At 40.9% G+C, this 20,277-nt stretch overlaps 1 protein-coding gene across 1 annotated transcript in view; it reads right to left on the bottom strand.

Annotated features, from left to right (window-relative positions):
* tox3 (TOX high mobility group box family member 3) overlaps positions 1-20,277 on the bottom strand; it is a 45,550-nt gene that overhangs the window by 15,141 nt on the left and 10,132 nt on the right. Inside the window, exon 2 of the mRNA XM_050050343.1 lies at positions 5,180-5,245. Coding sequence (XP_049906300.1) covers positions 5,180-5,245 — 66 coding nt within the window. The remainder of the gene's footprint in view (positions 1-5,179; positions 5,246-20,277) is intronic.

Here is a 20,277-nt window from a genome sequence, read left to right as displayed (position 1 = left end):
GAAAAAAACATACAGTGGGGTTTATCTAGTCTACAGTAATACATTTATAATCATCAGAATTACTTGATTATGCACGGCAGTAAATACAGCACAACAAATGCAAAGTAAAATGTTACCAAATACTGAGACAAACTTATGCAAAGCTAAGAGTATACAGCAACGGAAGTGGCTCTGTGCACAGCAGTGCTTTGAGCTAAATGCTACTGCCAGCAAGCTAACCTGAAAACAATGACAATAAATGGGTTTACATCCAAATCTAGTGCAAATTTTTACTTTCAGAAAATTGGCAAAGAAATTTGAAAATGTATGTGCTTTTCCATACTGTTCTGCAAATACTGGGAGTTGATTCATCAAGATAAGCTGAAGGTGACGCCAATTCTCCGGTCAGGTGCCATTATACCACTGTAGAACAGGGCACAATGAGATGACCTAATCAAAAGAGCGCCAGTCAAACCTCAAACGAAGAAAGACAATGGATGTGTAATAACAGAGAGAAACACTGGACGATGGAAATGGAGAGTTTCGGACAACTAATATTACATCTATGTATCTTGGGAGACTTCCAGAAACAGCCCTGCATGCAGCGTGTTAAAAGCCACCCACAGACGACAAAGACAGCTCGTGGTTGCCTCTGTAGTGATGACTGTATGTCATCATTTATTCACTGAATCTGTTTCTATTGCATTTAGTTGCATTTACCTTTCATTGACAGACAAACTTTTCCACCCCCATGCATACAAAATATTTTGCATTATTTTGTGAGCATTTCTTTTTTTAATTTTTGGTGTTTCCACTCAGGTTTTTTCATGCACAGATTTAAAAAATGCACATAACAAGGTAGATGGATACACACCTAATGCTAACATGCTGAAGTTTAATAGGATTCATGTTTCCCATTTTCACCATCTTGGTTGGTGCATTAGTAGAATTCTAACACTTGATAATAAGCACAAAACACAAAGTACAGCTGAGGGGACTGATTTTAGTTTTGCAAGTATTTTATCATAAAAGTACTGAACAAATAAAATGTTGACTTGATGGTGGTGCTTGGTGGAAAGTCAGAGAAGTTATTACAAATCATCCTGACGGGGTGATGAATGTCTGTTAAATCTATTGAACCATTGAAGAGACATTTTACTTCAAAAAACAAAATAAGTTGATGGATCATCAAAGTCATATTCATCTTCTGTGAACCATAAATGTCAGTACAACATTTTCTGCCAATCCTTCAGTCAGACTTTGACGTATTTTAAGAGAAATGTGAAAACTTATCCATAACATCTCCTGTAATATCCTGGCGGCACTGGATGAAAAGTAAGGGGATCACCAGAGTCAGTTGGCTCTTCCTCTGAGGAACAATAATGTCTAGTTGATATATTTCGGTCTGGACCAAAGTGGTGGAACTACCGACCGACAAATATTTCCATCCCTTGAGCCATGCCACTAGCATCACTAAAAGTGACTTTAGTGCAAAGGGTCTACAAATCTTGTGATAAACCTAGTTATGTGCTGCTTTATATTAAGTACGTGCACACTGTTTTAACTCCATCTAACAAATGAAGCATCAAAACAATGTTTACGACAATAGAAACATACAGGGAGGTGACTAGGAGATGTGTATCAGTGAATTTTCTCTTCCGATGTTTTATCCCTGTGCTGCTATGGTGCTCTTTCAATATCAGGACAAAGAGCAAGAGAAAGCTTTTCGGGCAATATTCCCAGCCCTTCAATAAACGTAGTAATGCAATTCACAGATGCAATAACCAAGACTTGTTAAAGGCAGCAGCATGCAATTACTGCATATAATAGGCCTCAGAATCAATAGAGGCAGGATTGAGGATCCAGTTTCAAATATCTAGACAGGCAGAGTGCAGCTACTCAAATGACAACATCAACCATGGCACCCCTAATCAACATTATTTCAAATTTGGATCATTTGTAGTCCATTTCTACATATTTATAGTTCATTACACGTCTCTAATTTGATTGGGAAAGTAAAGTGATACATCTGAGTGGAACACAATCTCAGTGTACGGTATCCTTTTCCCTGAGGGAAGCAGTCAAGCTTTCCCTGCTAGGATGTATGCTTTACCAGGCACAGCAAGGTCATCTTATCTCATCCTCTAAGTGCATAAGGTAAATGATACACCAGCCATCTAAACTGCAAATACAGGTCTGCTGTTCTGATGCAGAAGCATTCTGCCTCGAGCACAATACATACTGTAATTTTAAATATACTGTACAATATGTGTTAGGCTGACAAATAGGTGCTGGATGTAAACAGGTTTCTATGCTTTGAGGCATTTGCAGTGATGCTTATAGCACAAAAACAACTGCCTTCTCTGAACCAAGAGTCAAATCCCTCACGGCAATAAAATTCTCAGCAGAGACAACGAACATGAAAGCTATATGTACCCGAATATATATTAAAGTTAAACTTCATTCTTCTTTCTATTGAAAGAACACATTCTTGTTCTTATAAATAAAAAGCTTCATAAGCAATAAAAAATTGGGGTTTTGCTGCAACATTTTTACTAAGCCTGGCACTGATATGACCAGAAGCTTGTGGTGACTAATGTTAACTAATGTTAGCAAACCTTAGATAGGTGTAGCTTAGTTATTGCTAAGGGCCCAGTGCACTGACTTAATCACTCTACTTGTTGTGTTACTGTTACACTGTCTTAACATTTACCATTATCCCCAAATTGCCTGTGTGGCCACAGTGGCAGCTGTTAGCAGAATTTAGGTAGGTAAAACAATTGGACACTCGCATTGCAATTTCCTCCTGTAAAACAACAGGTGGTCGGAAAACAAAAGGACTGCAAAGCTGTCAACTATTGTTCAAACAATCAAATTCCATTAGGTTGAAACTAAGCAATGATACTAACTTACAAACGGTCTTAGATGACAACTATTGCCAGAAAACAAGAAATCTTGTTACAATAAGAGATATGTCCTAACACTGAAAATGCACCAAGCAGTGGTGAGGTGCAGCCTATGGCGAGCTGCCATGCACTATCTATGGAAAGCTGTGGTGGTTTGATTCTTAGGCAAAGTGCAGCCAAACTAAAAGTTGGGGATAGTTTAACTCTTGGCGGTGAATTGTGGCCAGAGGAAAACCTGCAGCCAATCAGTAAAAAAAGTCCTGTGACTCCACTGACATGTTGACCTATGTCCAAAAATTTCCTCTTGCCTGAATCACATGAACACACCTCCCGGCCATGGAGAAATGTAATTATTGTGGCAAGCCACACTTGGCCGCTGCTTGGTGTACTTTTGGTGTAAGAGAGATCAATTTTGAAGTTTAAAATAGAAAAAAAAAAAACATTTAGAGAATTTATGTGAGACTACGCAAACACAAGTTATAGCCTTGCTAAATATGGAATCTCTTTAAATGAGCATTAGTCCAATTAATAACTCAAGGCACATCTTACTTGAGTGAAAGGTGTGGCTATGGACAAAGTAGGAGTGAACTGCCATAACATGCAGACAGGGTGCATCTGTTTTATGCAACATCTCTTTGGTTTGATTTGAAAACAATAGCTAACCAAATGTGGTGGCATAAATTTAGCCTCATGTCAAACTCTGCTGTTCATCATGGAGCCTTCATAATGGACACTTCCTTTCCCACTGTACCCTCAGCCCAAGGCAGACACATTAAGTAGATTAATATAGCATTACAGTGGAGATAGTGTGAGACCTCAAAGTGGAAGTCGCATTAATCTTACTTTAGCTCAGGTTGCAGCAAACAATAGTTTGGACACTCCAAGAAGAAAAACCTATGCTTAAGACTTCTTCTCCCCCCTCCCTCTCTCTCCTAAGCACAATACCATCTGTGCCCTAACACTGGAAACAGTTGTTCCTTTTGATGAAATGCAAATGAGCTGGGCTGTTTTTATCAAGGAGCCCCCCCCCCCCCCCCCCGGCCCATCCCCCCCGTTCCCTGACTGCCACAGTGGGCCCTCACAGCTGGAGGCTGAACGCTCTCCAAGCAGCTTGTGTCGGCGTGGTCCCTGCTGCAGTGGGCCTCAGTAGCCAGTGGATACAGAGGATGCACCCACTCAGCGTAAATGTGGGGGAAAATTAAACTTCTTCCATAACACTCTGTGGCTTTGTAAAGCAGCCACTTTATGTACATGAGGTCACACGCACTCAAAACACTCCTGCCGGAGCTTGAATGTCACAGTTGCATCCCAACTGCCTAAGTGACACGAGTGAAAACAATAACAGTGACATCCATCTCACTATTTTGGAGCTGTGTGATGATGCTTTGCTGTGGGTTTTGAAGCCAGATCAATCTCCCCTGCTAAACTGGATGAGATTGGCCCGTTTGAACCACAGAGGATGACGGGTATTTTTGGTGCACTTGTCTCTAATGACAGGGCAGCGGAGTGGGTGGAGGGGGAATAGAACGGGTAAATTTAGCACACTGTTAGGACTACTATGGCTCAGAGAGGCGGTTTATACCTCCAGAGAAACAACTATTCCTTTCTCTCTTTCAATGCAACAGTACAGTACACAGAGTTATCCCAGCACTCACATTGATGGTGATATTTCACTTTTTGCAAGTGCTAGCAGACAGACAGTGACCGAGGTATACAACCTCTGTGGGCTCATTCATTATGTCTTTAAGAAGAAGAAGAAAACAGGTGTTTATAACCTCAGCTTTCTGGGATATCACATTATCTTAAACAGAGTGCAGCCAAGAGAATCAGATCACAACACCAGCAGCTCTCACAAGTTACTACGAGACAATATAGGGTGCACCTAGCTCATCTGTCTGTAAGCTTAATATCTTATGTGCGTCTTAGGACAGGCAGCATTTGAGCAGGCGGCATTTCAAGCAATAAAATAATGTTACCTGTGACAAAGATGGAGAAATTAAAACTAATAAAACATAGGGCTTATGCTTTGGATATTAACTTCTACTGTTGCAAACTTTGCCCACTTACATTTTGTTAAAACAGTGAATCATGAACTACAGAGAAATATTAAAAGAGAGGTGTCATTTATATACATGTCACCTATCAAAAGGCCAAACTAAATGAAAAATCTATTTAGATATTACTTGAAGAAATGACACTCCACTTCACTGCATTTGTATTGGAGAGTATGTGTGCATATAATTTGCCATGTTCAAAAGACCTTCTAAAATGGAAACAAAGTAAAATATACTCACATCACCAGCAGCGAGCAGGGCACCATTGGCCTCCGCCATGTTCATGTAGTTGTTGTTATTCTGGAACTGCAAATGAAGACAAAAAACACAATCAGGCTACAAGTGTTCAGATAACATCCTGCGCAACTCGAGCTCTCCCCTTTCATAATGGACACCTGTCACTCAAACGGATTGTCACACTTGGCTCCGAATGTTTACACACGGAGTTAACCCCTTTCTCTACATGCGCCAGCGCATTCTGCCGCCCTGCCATTATTGCGGCATGACGAGAGGCATGTGAGAGGCCCAGGCCAATTCAAACCGGGGTAATGAGAATCTGGTGTGGCTATTCAGCTCATATGGGATGGCAATTAAGGATATGTTTGCATCACAAAGCCAAGTATCAAGATGCAGTGGCAGGTTATTAACTTCAAATAAACTAGTGGAGAGATACTGAGGGGAAATAAGGAGGTGCAGAGTGTTTTTAATATGGCTGGAGTACATTTTCTTGTAGTGCATTTTTTGGTTAATGGAAGCTGGGTTTTACGATTTATCTCACCAGTGTGAATCAGACCATCAGATCCATCCTCTGATTTCAACGAGAATGTATTTTCAGTCTTTTCTGTTTAAGTGCAACAAACAAAAGTGCATCCTACTCAAGCTGCTGCTTTCAGAGTTGATGTCAGAGTAATAAGTAGTGGTGATTAAATTGCGAGTGCCACACCGTAAAGACACATTAGTGTGTAAGACAGTTGATAAGCTATTAAAACACTGTACTTTGGTAAGAAATAACATGTTTTCACAACATACCCCACCCCTCCCAACCCACACATAGCCTGCTGGCAAAATGGCAGCCACTTCCTTTCTTTGGAGACACAATCATGCTGACAGGTAGGAACAATGGGACATAGAATGAAGAATTATGGGCTAGCAGCTGGGCCCAGGAGCACAATGCACCTCTCTGTGAGTGAGTGAGTGCAAAACCCAGCCTACACGGCACGCAGGAGAAAGAGTCACAGTGCGTTTGCGTCTTCATGAGGTTCCACTGAGAACACATTTTCAACAAAGCTCGGCAGTAATCTCTTTTGTGTGTTTATTACAAAGTCACTCTCTTAAAACATTATGAGAGACGAAGAGCTCCAATAGAAAGAGAGAGTGAAAGAGAGAGAAAATGGCTTCTTATCCTAGCAGAAACCAAACAATAGTGGAAACAAATTAAGATCAGAGCGAACTGAGAAGTGCATTAATATATTTTCTAGCCCTTTGTGTTTTTTTTTCCCTTCTCCTTTTCTTCTGAGTGGTTAGTATGCGAATGTAATTACCGAAAGAACTGCTGCTAATCAACTGCGAATGGTATCCATTAATTAGTCTATGCCCTGGAGAGAGAGTAGGGAATCAGCAGCAATGTTAACAGTGTTACGCACCAATGAGAAAGGGAGCCACAAGCTCTGCTAGCAGTTGCTGAAGCAGGTGGTTTGTGCTGTTTAGGCCTCCGGTGCCGTCTTACCTGGAGCTGCCCCACTAAACTATATCTGACTGGAGCACTGGGGGTTTACATGTTTGCTCAAATGCACACACGCAAATGTATAAAGACACACACACATACCTCAAGTGAGAAACATCTGTCAATAGCCAGCACTCCTTCACTTCCCAGCTGTGTGTAACTTTGAGACATGACATGGATGGGTTACGTCAGCCACTCAGCTGGTAATTAACCTTATGCTGGGCTTATCTCGGAAGTGTTACTCCGTCCCTCTTCTGCTTTTAGATAACAAATTGAAGTCTCAGAGATATCCTTCTCTATTCAAGCACTAGGAACATTGTTCTGATTGTGGGGGGAGATAGGGCTTCGTGCAGTGCTGTCTCTGTTTCTTCCATCCCTGTGTCTCTCTGGATGTGAATAAGATTTTAAGAGCGAGCACACAACTGCTCTTCTTTGTAAATACTTCTCTGAGAATTCAGGAGAACCCCAGAGGAATACACAGATCTGAAATCATTATACTACTTTAAATATAGATGCTTGTATACTTTCCTGCCTGTTGTGTGACAGAAAACAAGCCAAGAAGTGTTTCTGAGCAGCTTTGTCTCAGGTTCCGTGCAAACTTCCTGGTGGCCTGTCTTGGTCACACATTTTCAACTCGATTATTTGTCACGCTGCGCATCACTGGTTAATGTGGATGACCACTTCACAAGCATGTAAGTGTTTATAAATCAGGAAGCGATGTGTCGTTAAAACAAACATGGCACTGTGAGGTATGGTTGAAATACATACTGTAAGCACGGACATTAAGTGAATCACATTAGCTCCATTAGAGAAACCACAATCAAGTTAAGTCCAAGTGCTAATTAGTGGTGTGAAACTCCCTGGGCTCTGTCTCTGTGAGTCATGTTTTATTGTGTTTCCAGGGCCCTTTAAGAGCAGTTCCATATCTCCTCCGAGAACTGTGACTAACATCCCAAGAAATGTCCCCAGCCACCGGTATCAATCTTCACCATTAAAAGCTGTACCATGTCGAGGCGCAGCCTTGGCCGGAGGCCCCGACGGACGACCAGAGCAGGGAGGAGATTATTATTGTTATTCCCAATTCATTTTTTGGGGGGAAGGCATTCGCCACTCATGTTCGCAGCAGTGCCGATTGAGTCAAATGCCAGATGAAATTAAGTGTGATTGGAGGGACCACGCAGCTGACGGTAAGGCACTGCGCTAAAATGGGTCAGCGCAGACAATGAAGGCTCTGTAATTAAAATGATGTGACGAGCTAGATGAGAGCTGCCATGTGAGGGGCCAAACAACCCTGTGTGTGTGTGTGTGTGTGTGTGTGTGTGTGTGTGTGTGTGTGTGTGTGCACGGAAAAGCATTTCAGCATCAAGAGATGTCACATAAATGAGAAGTTGAGGTAACCTGAGAATCGGTCTACCTTGATTTTTGTCCAATAAATGCTTCTAAAACACAATAAACTGGCCTTAAATGTCTGGTAGAGCACTATAGCAACATCTCAGGCGGTGATGTTACACGCAGTCAAGAAAGCAGCATCTTACTTCTTCACATTTCCAAAAAGCAGTCATGTACTACAGCAAGGGACCCAAAGGGAAGCCACAGAAAAGAGTGCTTTAAAGTAGCTGTGGGGTAGAAGGCTTTATTAACAGAGTGAATTCACGGTTAAAGGTGCTCTGTAATGTGAGGTGCACTAAGAGCCAGACATGGCTACATGGCAGAGCAAACACTGGGCACTCAGTGTTTTTATTTCTCCTTCTGCACCACCAGCACATTTCTTCAATAACTGTTTAACAGGAGAGAATTAAGAGCTTACATGGACCCTGATCCTAACGTGAAAAGACTCCAGTGTCTGCATGATCGCAGGCAGACAGAAAACCAAGCAACCTTGCAGTGAATGGGATGAATATGAATTTCTAGGTTTTGCTGTAAATGCACAGTACTGCCTTTCTTTCCATTCTAAGCCATGACAATACTTAAAAGATACTCGAATGAATCATTGTGAAAGCTTCATTTCAAAACAGTTACAATCAGATTCTAAACAACAAACAACAGCATGCAAACTGCCCTTTTTTATTTCTCTGACTGCAGCCTGTGTAATTTTGATGCTTGATTCACCCCCCCCCGACCCCCCACATTTTAAATCCCAGTACAAGAATATTTGTATGAAAGGATGTCCAGTGGGAAATAAGGTGTTTTACAGCTATTATAGCAAACAAAATTATTTCAACCTCAGGGTGAACACAATATTGCACCAACATGACCCCATCTCACCCCCAATATGATGGAGTAACCACACAGATCCTATCAGTAAACATGAACTGGACAACCAAGATCCACAGAATACACGGCTGAAGAGCCTCTGATAGCACAGCTGCCATCTCCGCATGCATACAAATGGAAAATAAACATGCTCTAGCCCATACCTTCTCATCGGAACACTGAATACTGCTTTGTCAGTGGTGATTAAATGATAAAGAATGGCTGGGAGAGGTGTGAGATGACACAGCATTTTACCCTAAAAGAATAAAAATTAGGTACATCTACTTTTTCTAATGATCCTCAGAGGACTGTTCCTTGGTTTAAAAGTACAATCAAAAAGTCACAACATCATTGCCGTCTGTCAGCAGGTAACCAAATTGGACACATTCTTCCTCCCTGCTGAAAACCACCAAACTAATTCAATCAAGAGCCCAGGCTTTTCCAGAAACATATCAACTGCTGACAAGCGATTTTACAGTTCAGCTTGAGCTCAGTAATCACAGCCTAGCATGTGTTCTCTGTAACATGACACTTGTGCTAATATGTTCTCCAGTGGTCTCCATAAAACACAGCAAAAACACCACAGTTAAAACTCAACCTCCAATCCTGAGAAACCCGCAGTAATTTGCTGTGTATTATTTTATGCAATTTCCTTTAAAGCTCGGCCCACCACCAGGTTTGAGCCTCACATTCAGTGATCGGAGGCGCAAAAAAGCAGCACTGTTTCCTTTCCTGCAATCCTGGTCAGGCCTTGCTGCAGCCTCTGGAAAACTTATCTTCTCATTCCCGAGGTCCTCCTCAGCAAATAATACATGCTCATTTACAACCCAATTCAGCATAAACACTCTGCAGCTGCCTCTCTGGTGATCAGAAGGCCTATTCACGCCCAGCAGGCCGTCGCACATGCAGCGCTGAGCTGACATATATAGATATATTTCCTCCTATGTGTGCAGCAGTCAATTTGTAAAGCGACTCCACAACACAGCATGTCCACGCAGTCGGCTCGCAACCTGTGTTCTGATCTGCAGGCCGAATCGATTGGTAATTCAGTTTAAAGCTAAAATCATTACTCCCCCAGCCCAGCACTGTCTTCCACCATTAAGACTGCAAGTCCTCAACTACATAAGGTAGCATTGAGGGGAAGTTCATTGTAAGCATCTCACTCTTCCTCTGCCTCTCAGTGTGAGTACCACCGCAGTAGTGCAGAGGATTCGGCGTGAGAAAAAGTCGAGGTCTTATCTGGGATCTGATTCAAGCTGATGACAGTTTTGTTCGGGCTGTGTGCTGATTATCTCCTCTCTCACACCACGCTGACCACTGTGGCCTGAACTAGTGTCATCACAGCTTGCTTTGCTTTAGTAAACAAAGACCTGGGCAGGCCTTATAACTTTAAACCCTTGCGGAGATATCAAACCTGCCACAAAAGGCCATGTTTCCTGGTACGTGTTACAAGAACAATCAGGGCCTCTGGTCAAACAAGATGCTACCTTTCTTTAATGTTAAACATGTATGCTATTCAGGTTGAAATTTGGACCTTTAACTTTCAAAAGACGTCATCACTAAGGTCTGTAAAATGTGCGAGCAAGAATTTTCTGATGGATGTTGTCATGAGCAAACCCAAAAGCAGAAACCCTGTTCTTCAAATTACTGTACATGGTACAGTCACGGGGCATGAAACTAAGTTTGCATATCCAACCAAAATGACAAGCTTAACTATCAAAATAAAGGAAAAACTTAAAGCGATTTCACAGCTCAGCAAATATGTATTATGTTTTTTCAAGCTACCCAGTCATTATGGCAGTGTTGAAAGACAGTAAAAGGCAAGCTATAGTTGGTGCGTTCAGCATATTCCTCGGGGCTAAATTTATATTCAGCACAGACGCACAGTGTGCAAGAGTGATAACACGGAGACACAAACAGACCAGGAAGAAACGGCCTTTATAAGATCTTTGAATTTATTCTAAAATATTTAAGAACGAGATTAGTTGTATTTAATGCATCAATGCGCATGTTAGTTAAGGCAGAAAAGCTGTCCATCACAGGAATGCCAACCTCTGGCACACACTATGTTGTTGGAAACCACCAATACTTTATAACAAGTTAAAACACATGCTGTAAATTTTCAAAACACTCTTTCACTCATGTTTGCCCAAACAGTGCCAAACCGCTTTGGTTATTGCACTGAATAAAAAAAGAGCATTATACCAAAGTGACATATATGTTGTAAGTTGATATCTGGTGTGTCAATTTAGAAGCAAAATTACAGCCAAGCTTGCAGCTCTGTGAAGCCAAACATAGGCTCAGCTGTGCATTGAGCAAAATGCTTGTGCACCATAGGAACACATACTGACGTTTAGCAGATGATGTTTGACCATGAATCAAATAGTTATTGGAAATAGAGCTATTTCAGTGTGGACCAAAGTGGGGCTGTCCCCAGTATCGACAGTAGTAAATCGTCAGCAAATATTCGAAGCTTCAGGTGATACTGAACATGACTCATCACTCTGTCTAGAATGAGATTAATGGCATAGCACTGCAACAAGTGTCTTTCAGTTTAATGAAAGGCATTTATTTGTAGGGATTCTGCAGCATTGTTGTTTGTATTGTTGTAAAATAAAAATAAAAAATTCCAAGAGGTTTGGTTTGTTTTATGTATGTCTGAAATCCAGAGGGGTGTGGCTGAAATTAAGTCCTATCTATGCACTTTTTGTGACAGATGATGGATATAGACCTAAATAAATGCTCATTTTACAGGTTCTGAATCTGAGATGGTTGGCAAAGGACTGTGAAAACAAACAAACAAAAAAGAATATCCGAATCCCAAAATTGAAAACCGAGTACCTACCCAATGAATATCAAAGTCGAATATCTAGGTCCAGCCCTAGACCAAAGTGGTGGACTGACCAACAGGCCATTCCTAGAGCTACACTGCTAGCGTAGCTAAGAAAAAGACAACCCTTATTTTGAATTGTAACGTCCCTTTTTTTAAAAAAATATTGTGTTTCGGGGCGTCGGTGGCTTAGTGGTAGAGCAGGCGCCCCATGTACAAGGCTGTTGCCGCAGTGGCCCGGGTTCGAGTCCAGCCTGTGGCCCTTTGCTGCATGTCATCCCCCTCTCTCTCTCCCCCTTTCACACTTAGCTGTCCTATACATTAAAGGCAAAAATGCCCAAAAACATATTTTAAAAAAAAAAAAATATATATATATATATATATCATTGTGTTTTTAATTAGTTCTAACATTCTAGGTTTCTCTGCCATCATGTTTTATGTGTGCACGTTGATTTTAAGCCTCAACAGTGACAATACAGTAACACTTTAACACCATCATTTTGTAGCATGGCCACATCCAACACCACGTTACACAATGGCACTAAAATACACTGAGGTTCACCATAGCTATGTTTTCTCTGAGGCCTGGGACTTGGAAATGCTGCCAAAACAAAGATGGTCTTAGCATTTCTCATAATGGATCCATAGCCTGAGCCCAGAAGTCTCAATACTGTGCAGGTCAACATCCAACATCCCGTTTTTTTTCCCTAGCTGTTGAGTCTGCTCTGTACTCTCAAGAGCAAATCCTAAAAGAAAGCGCGAGCTAAATGGGGTTCCATCTTTGATCTGGCGGGGTGCAAAGCCATTGGCCCACAGCCACAAAGGAGCTTAGGCAATGGAGAGGGCCTCAGAAACATGGTGTAGCTTTCTCACAATGGCTGCTGTTGCATGGACACACAGCTCTTGAGGAAGCAACATGAGAAAGGCTTGGCTTGGTGGTGTTGTCTTGCTTTTACTGCTAAGCCATGTCTCAGGGCTGTTTACTCTCAGCAGCTTTGAAGCAACTCCAACTCAAGATGGTATCAGAGGTGTGGATTTTAACCAAGCTTACTCTGCTCCGCTTGCCATTCTTTACTACAGAGCAAGAGGTTGCTGAGGGGTTCAGGGAGCTAATAACTAAAAATTACATGGTTAAATGTCATACAGGAGAAAAACTGCTCTCTGCCACTGGAAATGGGGTTGTTTTTGGTGACGCTAATGGTGATGGTTGTGCTACTTCTCTTGGTTTGTCAGACGGCTATGAGCTCTGGTACTTGGATTCCCATAAAGCTCTATTGAAAGCTGCTGGGAGTTGAGTCCTCTCTTATTGCTCTAGCAGTGCAGATGCATTTTTCTATTCCCTGTACTGCCGTTACTGGCTAATACACTCATTATAACCGGCTTTGGGAATGTGCACAGTCAAGAGCTTTTAGTGATGGTCTCCACACAATCCTCTATTTCTTACCTAGTAATGCCAGAAAAGGGAAATATTTGAGCTAAAATGGGTGAGATATCGTGTATTAAAATCAAAGTATTGAAAGCAACATCAAAATATTCAAATCGGTTAAGGGCTTAATGTGTAGTAGCATCCTTTTGGACAGCTTGGCTTAGTGGCTTCTGGATAACTTTGTTTTTGTTTCATTTATTTCAAGTTCAATTTTATCAGATGCTAAAAAGCAACAACAACAACCAGGCTGCAAAATGAAGACTCCATTTCTAGGGGCTGTGATATTTGAAACAGTTACCTGAAATCCTTACAAACATACCTTTAAAAAGACATAGTTAAATAAATTGTCATTTGTAGCTTTGAATGCAGCCAGTTGGATTGTTAATCTCAAGTTTTTTGTCTCTTCCACTTCCTTGCTGATCAGAATTCTTGAGTAAAGTTATAGATTTTAAAACCTTCCTGTGTATACAGCAACAATACCTTCCAAGTAGGTGTGCAACCTGTGTCTTTTCTGTTATTCTTACCATAAGCCCACAGTAAGCACAAACCGACCAGTTGTTCAATCTCTATAAATCTGAAAAACACAAACTGCTGAGCGGTGACTCATATATCAGTCTATTATATACTACAGGGCTGACTGTATTAAACAAATGGCTAGGCCTGCAGCTGGAAAAGAGAGGCAATATAGAGAGAGCAGAGGTTATTGTCTAATTTAAATCTTGGCTGCTTTCCCAGAGCTGTACCACATTCCAATTTGTGGCTGTGTTGCTTGGCGCTACTGACAGAGGTCCGGCTGCAAATACTCTCGGGCTCCTCTCCAGAAATGTGTCTCCAAACTGACAATCAACAAGTTGGCAGAGATTAACGATTAATGGCGGGGGCATATTAGGTGAAAATAATGAAGATGCACACGTATAGATGTTGTGTTTTGAGCCGTTTCTGCACGTGCCTTCTTGTCCTCCCTCTGTGGTTGCAATAATGTATCTATAATCATTATGACTTGATGTGTTACAACAAAGGCTCATAAAGAAAGCCAGTGCATTGCGTCTGTAATGTCTTTGAGTTCCATAATGAAATAGCATCTGGAAAAGACATCTGTGAACACATAGTAGTTACAGAATGGTTGAGCGGGCTCTTAGAAGCAATTAGCTATTTCAAGCATTTTCTCCTTGGCATACTATTGTCCGTTCATCTGCTAGATTGACAGCACACCAGGACATCATTAGCAAACCTGACGGCTGTTGAGTCGCAGACATTGTTTTTCTTGTGACAGCAACCATCAGGCTAAGTGCTTCACTAATGTTTTTAACAGTATTTAAACTCAAAATGTCACTTTAACATTTCCTACTTCAAAAGCAGTGCGAGATTAAGATACCAGCTTTGAATAATTACAAACACTAAGCTTCAACTTTGATTCCATATCATTGCGCTGACATTTAAAGAGATTTGGAACAAAGACACACTACACATCTTTTAGTCGTAACGCAAAAGAAAAAAAAAATATTTCTTTCCTCTTTGTGAAATGACAGGTTGGAGATCAAAGGCACACGGAAACCTGGAGGTCTGCTGTGTATTGAAGTGGTGCTTTTTTAGGAGAACAAGGTAAGTTAGCAAAGTGTTCACACACAGAAAAAAACAGTAAAAAACTCCATGCAAAAATATTTTCTGTTGATGACTCTTGTCAGTGTGTGTGTGGCCAATCAAATGCAGCCATTCTCTCCTGACTGAATTTCCCTACTGACACTACCAGGCAAACTAGTTAGAATCCATTTGTCACACAGATCGTACACTTGCATTTTATACACACTGCAGTTAAAGAAAAAGATGACTGTAAATCAAAAATAATGCACACAAATACATGGGTTAGTCTTGTCCTGGAGATGTGGTTTTGACCTGTTCATCCAACATAACTGCGCATGAAAGCGTGCAAGAAAATAACCTTGAATTTGTCTCTTTTTACAATTGAAAATAACCATAGATGTTGTATTTGTACAACCCTTCTTTTACAGCTGTATTGATTTCCTCCTTTGGCCACAGCTCCCTCCGAGCACTTTTATCCCATTTCTCCAGTGTAGGCAGCTAAAAAAGGGGTCAGTGACATTTTCTGTATTTGAGCCTTGACCTCTATTTTAGGACCATGCTGTGAGTTTCTCCACTAAAATAAATGAGAGCAGGGCACAGTCTGCTCTGCGCTCGCACCTTCCCGTGCACATGTTCTCCCATCACTCTTCATTTGTCTTCATTAGGCCTGTGTTTGACCCGCTTCTACAATTCTCTGCCAGTATATATAGTCTGCAGAGAGCATCACAACGTGCAATACTGTATCCTTCAAGTATGCTGTTGTTGAATAACTTATAACTGGTCAAACCAAATCTTTTACAGTCTAAAATTAATGTAAAAGATCCATGACTGATCCCATTAATCAATATATAAACAAAGCCTGTAATGGCAACATGAGTGATTTCAACAGGGGGCGCCATGCTGGAAACACTGAGCGCAGCGTTAAGTGAGAAACAGAATTCCCACCGACAACTTGTCATCAGCTAATTCACCTGGAGCCAGAGGGGGAGATTCTCTGGACACATAGGGAGAGTTAATCTCTTCATTCATCTTTGCTAAAGAGATCGACCCAATTAGCTTGCCACATTGACTGACAGCCCTTGTGTTTGCTTTTCTCCCTCCACTTTTTCCCCCTTCTTAAATCAGGAGTTATGCAGTTTATGCTGGCTACGGCTGAAGGCCTCTGAAATTATTCGAGGGAACTGTACAACAGTGAAATAATCATGATGTCTTTATTCAAATCTGTCGAGTCTGAAATATTCACCACTGCAATTTGCTGTGACTGATTAGCCAATGGAAGGGTTGCTTGGGGATAGCTCTCCAGAGTTCTGTAATTGAGCCGATTTGACTTGGGAGAGGTTTTTTTCTGCTGATAACTACACACATTCCCCTTTTTTAATGTACTTTTCTTTTTTTAGCCTTTCCTAAGAGCCAGTGCACATCGGAATTATGACGCTTGCAGAAACAGCAGTATGTAGGGCAGTTCATGTTTCGATTGCTGTCCCTAGAAAATGTGATTCCACATCGTGTTTTATCTGATGATTTACTGAAGTGTCTCTGGCTGTAGCCCAGGGACCAGTCAGTGTCAGTTGGCCTGGTCACTGCAGGACTGTCAGATCTAGAAACTCAAAGATCGGGGACAATGGCCCCGAGGACTGCAAAAGTGGCCTCTGACATCCCACTATATGCACAGTACAGAGAATGTTAATGCAGATGTCTGTGAGCTACTACTGATTTGTATTAGAAGATAATTTGTGTGGATATTTTGCGAAATATTACATGCATTTCACAATTTCTTTTGTACTAGCCATGTACAGCCTTATTTGAAAGTGAGACTAAAAAGTTCATTAATCTCATCGGTGCACAATTTAACGCCCTTAAATACAATTTTGCTGAAACAGCCTAGTCTGGTACGACCAGTAGCTTGTGGTGGCTAATGTTAGCAAGATTCGGATACACTGATAAATTAGATTGTTAAATGTATGCCTTCTTCTGTCTACTAATTGTATGCCTTTTAACTAGGGCCGTAACGGTACATGTATTTGTGTCGAACCGTTCGGTACGCAACTTTCGGTTCGGCACGACCCTGTACCGAATTATTGGGCGCAGGATATTATTTTATTTTATTTTGTTTTATTTTAATTCCATTTTTGCGAGCCGAACCATTTAAAATATCTAGTTCCCCGACGGACATAATTGAGTGACGGACCGAGTCCCGTAAATCTCCGCTTTCACTTTGTGCAGCGCATTCTCGCATTTTGACAACATGGCAAGTGAGCCTGACGAACCTGAAGACCCACCCGCAAACCTTAAGTCCTCCGTTTGGGAACACTTTGGTTTCAGGGTAAAATACGAAGATGGAAATAAACAAGTGGACAAGACAAAAGCAGTGTGCCGACACTGCAGAACAGCGGTCGGGTATGTACTTGGAAACACGTCTAACATGCTAACGCATCTAAAGCGACACCACCCGAGTTTGAACGTTAACCGGCACGACTAGAAAAAGCAATCTGGTGCAAACTACGATATCGTCGTCGTTTAAAAAGAAAGAGCGTTTCCCTGACCATCGCGCTAAAGAAATAACCAACGCCATTGGAGTTGAGTAAAATTGTTTATTGACAAGCAAGAGTGAAAACATTGAATTTCTCCTCAGGGGGATTAATAAAGTAAATAAAACTTAAAAATAAAACTTAAACTTAAACTTAAAACTTTAAAGCTGACCAGCTGCACTATACTTTTTATTTTAATTGAGTAAAACTGTTTAAGCAGAAATTTATATTTATATTTTCATTCAAACAATGTGAAAAAGCAGGATTTTATATATATTTGTTTCGTTCAAAAATTGTGTAAAAAGAGTTAACTGCTGTGGTGGTATGTTTTAATAAGGTTACCAATAAGTAAAAGATATTTAATAGTATTTTTTTCATTACTGTACCGAAAAAAACCGAACCGTGACTTGTGTACCGAGGTACATACCGAACCAAGATTTTTGTGTACCGTTACACCCCTACTTTTAACGTGTACCATTATTTTGTAATTTTCTTAGCTGCCATATTTGTAGCTGTTTAAAAAAAGCTGCACATGATCACTTTAAATAGCTGAGGTAACATTATTAATATTACGCCCTTCCTTACACAACACAAACCCAATATACAGTATAAATTGATTAGTGGTTACTTGTGACAGTTAAACAAAGGAATGGCTATATTCTTTAGCTGGCACATACATGTAAGGGATTGCGAGGCTTAAAAAGGGATGATATACAGTGCACTGAAAAGGGTAAGCCATCAAATAATGTCTAATAATGAGCTGGTTCATTATAATCCTGTATGGGTAATTATGAGATTAATATGTCAATGCTGGTTTTGGCAGGTTCCTCAGCCAGGAGAGGCTATATTTACCACAGTCCTTGTGCCACAATACACTGCAAACAGCTTCCTTTCACATTAAATCTCATTTATATTGTACAGCAAAAAAGAGAGATGCTGTTATTCTTTTCCAAAATACACCACTAATGCTCTGGGGCATGATTTGTCATTGTTATTCAGTGCTCGCTCACCTACACTTAAAACATGATCCTTCTGGATTTTAATTAAGCACCAAGGTACCTCCCAAGGGGTTCTGGCTTGGCAAAGGAAACTACTTTGATTTATGTACTACTTTGTTGTTCCTGCTTGAAGCTTGCCTGTTATGAGAGACTGTGGTGATGAATGAAAGAGCCGGGCAATTATTCTTATTTGTTAATTAGTTCCTGTTAGGGATGTATTCTTCTGAAAATATCAATACCAACCAACAGTGAAGCAGAACATAGAGCTGTATCTTTACATGTCATCCCCTCACCTCACAACAATCAAATATAAACCAGTGACTATGCTAGAACTGGGTAAACTGGAAATCTTACTGTAAGCTGGGTACATGTTGATACATGTACGGCTTAATTTGGTGACAATCCACTGCTAAATCAACAAAAGCTGATAGGAATTTGCTTCAGAGTGTTCAGCATACCAACAGCATTATACATCTCGTTATGCATTTACATCTATTCCCCATACTCTCCCCCCTACAGCAGCAAACAGCACAAATCAGCAAATCACTTAAACTACAGTAGTAATTTACACAGCACTACGGGATGCCATTTCAAAAGCATTTCTATCCAAACAGAATTTACAGGCTGTTAAATCAGTAATTATCAGCAAACACTGTGGCAGTTTAACACATTTCTAAATCAGAAGTGTACATATTTGTCTATTATCAATATGCCTCGCAGTCTTCTAGGTATGATGTTTAGTATTCTATTATGAATTAGTATGATTTCATGATTAGACATGTCAACACACAAGGCACAACAATAAACCACATAAAAAACATAGAAGTACAAGTAGTGTACAGTGATTCATGAGAAAACAACCCTTTTTTAATCTTCTCAGATAGATGGCAGGCAGAGTTCACAGGTGCTGTAACATCCCCAAAGATTTGTGCCTGTTAGCCAAAGCTAATATTGTTGTTTCTCTTTCTAGATAGGTATTACTTATTCAGTAACCGTATAGCGTGGACAGCAGCCAGTTTTCAATATGAAACTTTAAGTATTGGCAGGAGTATAATCCAGACTACCCAGGTGTGCAATACGCAGCTGTTAGTAATAAAAGGCCACATGCCCTGCAATAACAGATGACAAATACTCGTAAGTGATGTAATATCGTTCAGATACTAATCTTTTTTTTTATGCAACCTGGTTACAAAAGCACCATTGCTGCTGAATGTGTAATGGTGTCTTTCTCTTTATTAATCTTAGTTTCTGTGGATGTGTGTCAGCTGTCTGACTTTATTGTAAAACATTATGTTAACTTCATATGGGCCTGCTGTGCCACATATTCACATTGGCAAATCAGTAGCTCAAGATAAAAGTGAAGACGGCCAGCCCCCTCAGTGACACAAGAATGGTTACAGAGACAGACCTTGTACGAAGTCTGCTTTCCTAGATGCGTATCAGAAGGTAATGGAGTCTCGAAACTACAGGGGTGCTGCAGGAATCGCTACGATTAGCTAGTGGAACTGCTGAAGGTCACCACTGCTGAGCTGAGCAGCCACAAGCTCTCATAAAACCATGCAGCGTATCATTATTTTCAAAGTGTTTCATTATGGACGGTTAACCTTGGCTAACTCCGACCTAACACTTTAATCAGCTGCCTGTAATGCCTTTGAAACAGTGTAATCATTCAGCTTCTCTTCTTGTTTATCAGCAGGAGAGACACAAATGTAGTGGAGCCTATTTAAAAAAAGAAAAAAGCAAAAAAAAGCTGAGAAATCCCTTTCGCTAGTCTGTGCAGGTATTTGAAAAGTTACACCGTGAGTCAGAACCTCCAAAGATGAAGAACTAGATCAGTTTCCTTGGAAGGAATGTCATTTGAAAGAATCGTCAGTGGCAGTCCAGGGAGGGAAACCCAGCCAAGGCTGAGGCCTCGCAGACCTTAATCTTGTTTCTACCTCTGCCATCCCGCACTATGACCACATGTGAGAGTCCACAAGCCAGCAGAAACACACACATC

This window comes from Epinephelus moara, chromosome 1 (genome assembly GCF_006386435.1).
Source record: "Epinephelus moara isolate mb chromosome 1, YSFRI_EMoa_1.0, whole genome shotgun sequence".
Classification (NCBI taxonomy): Eukaryota; Metazoa; Chordata; class Actinopteri; order Perciformes; family Serranidae; genus Epinephelus; species Epinephelus moara.
Note: the sequence above shows the minus strand (reverse complement) of the source record. Positions and strands in the feature narration are given on the sequence as shown.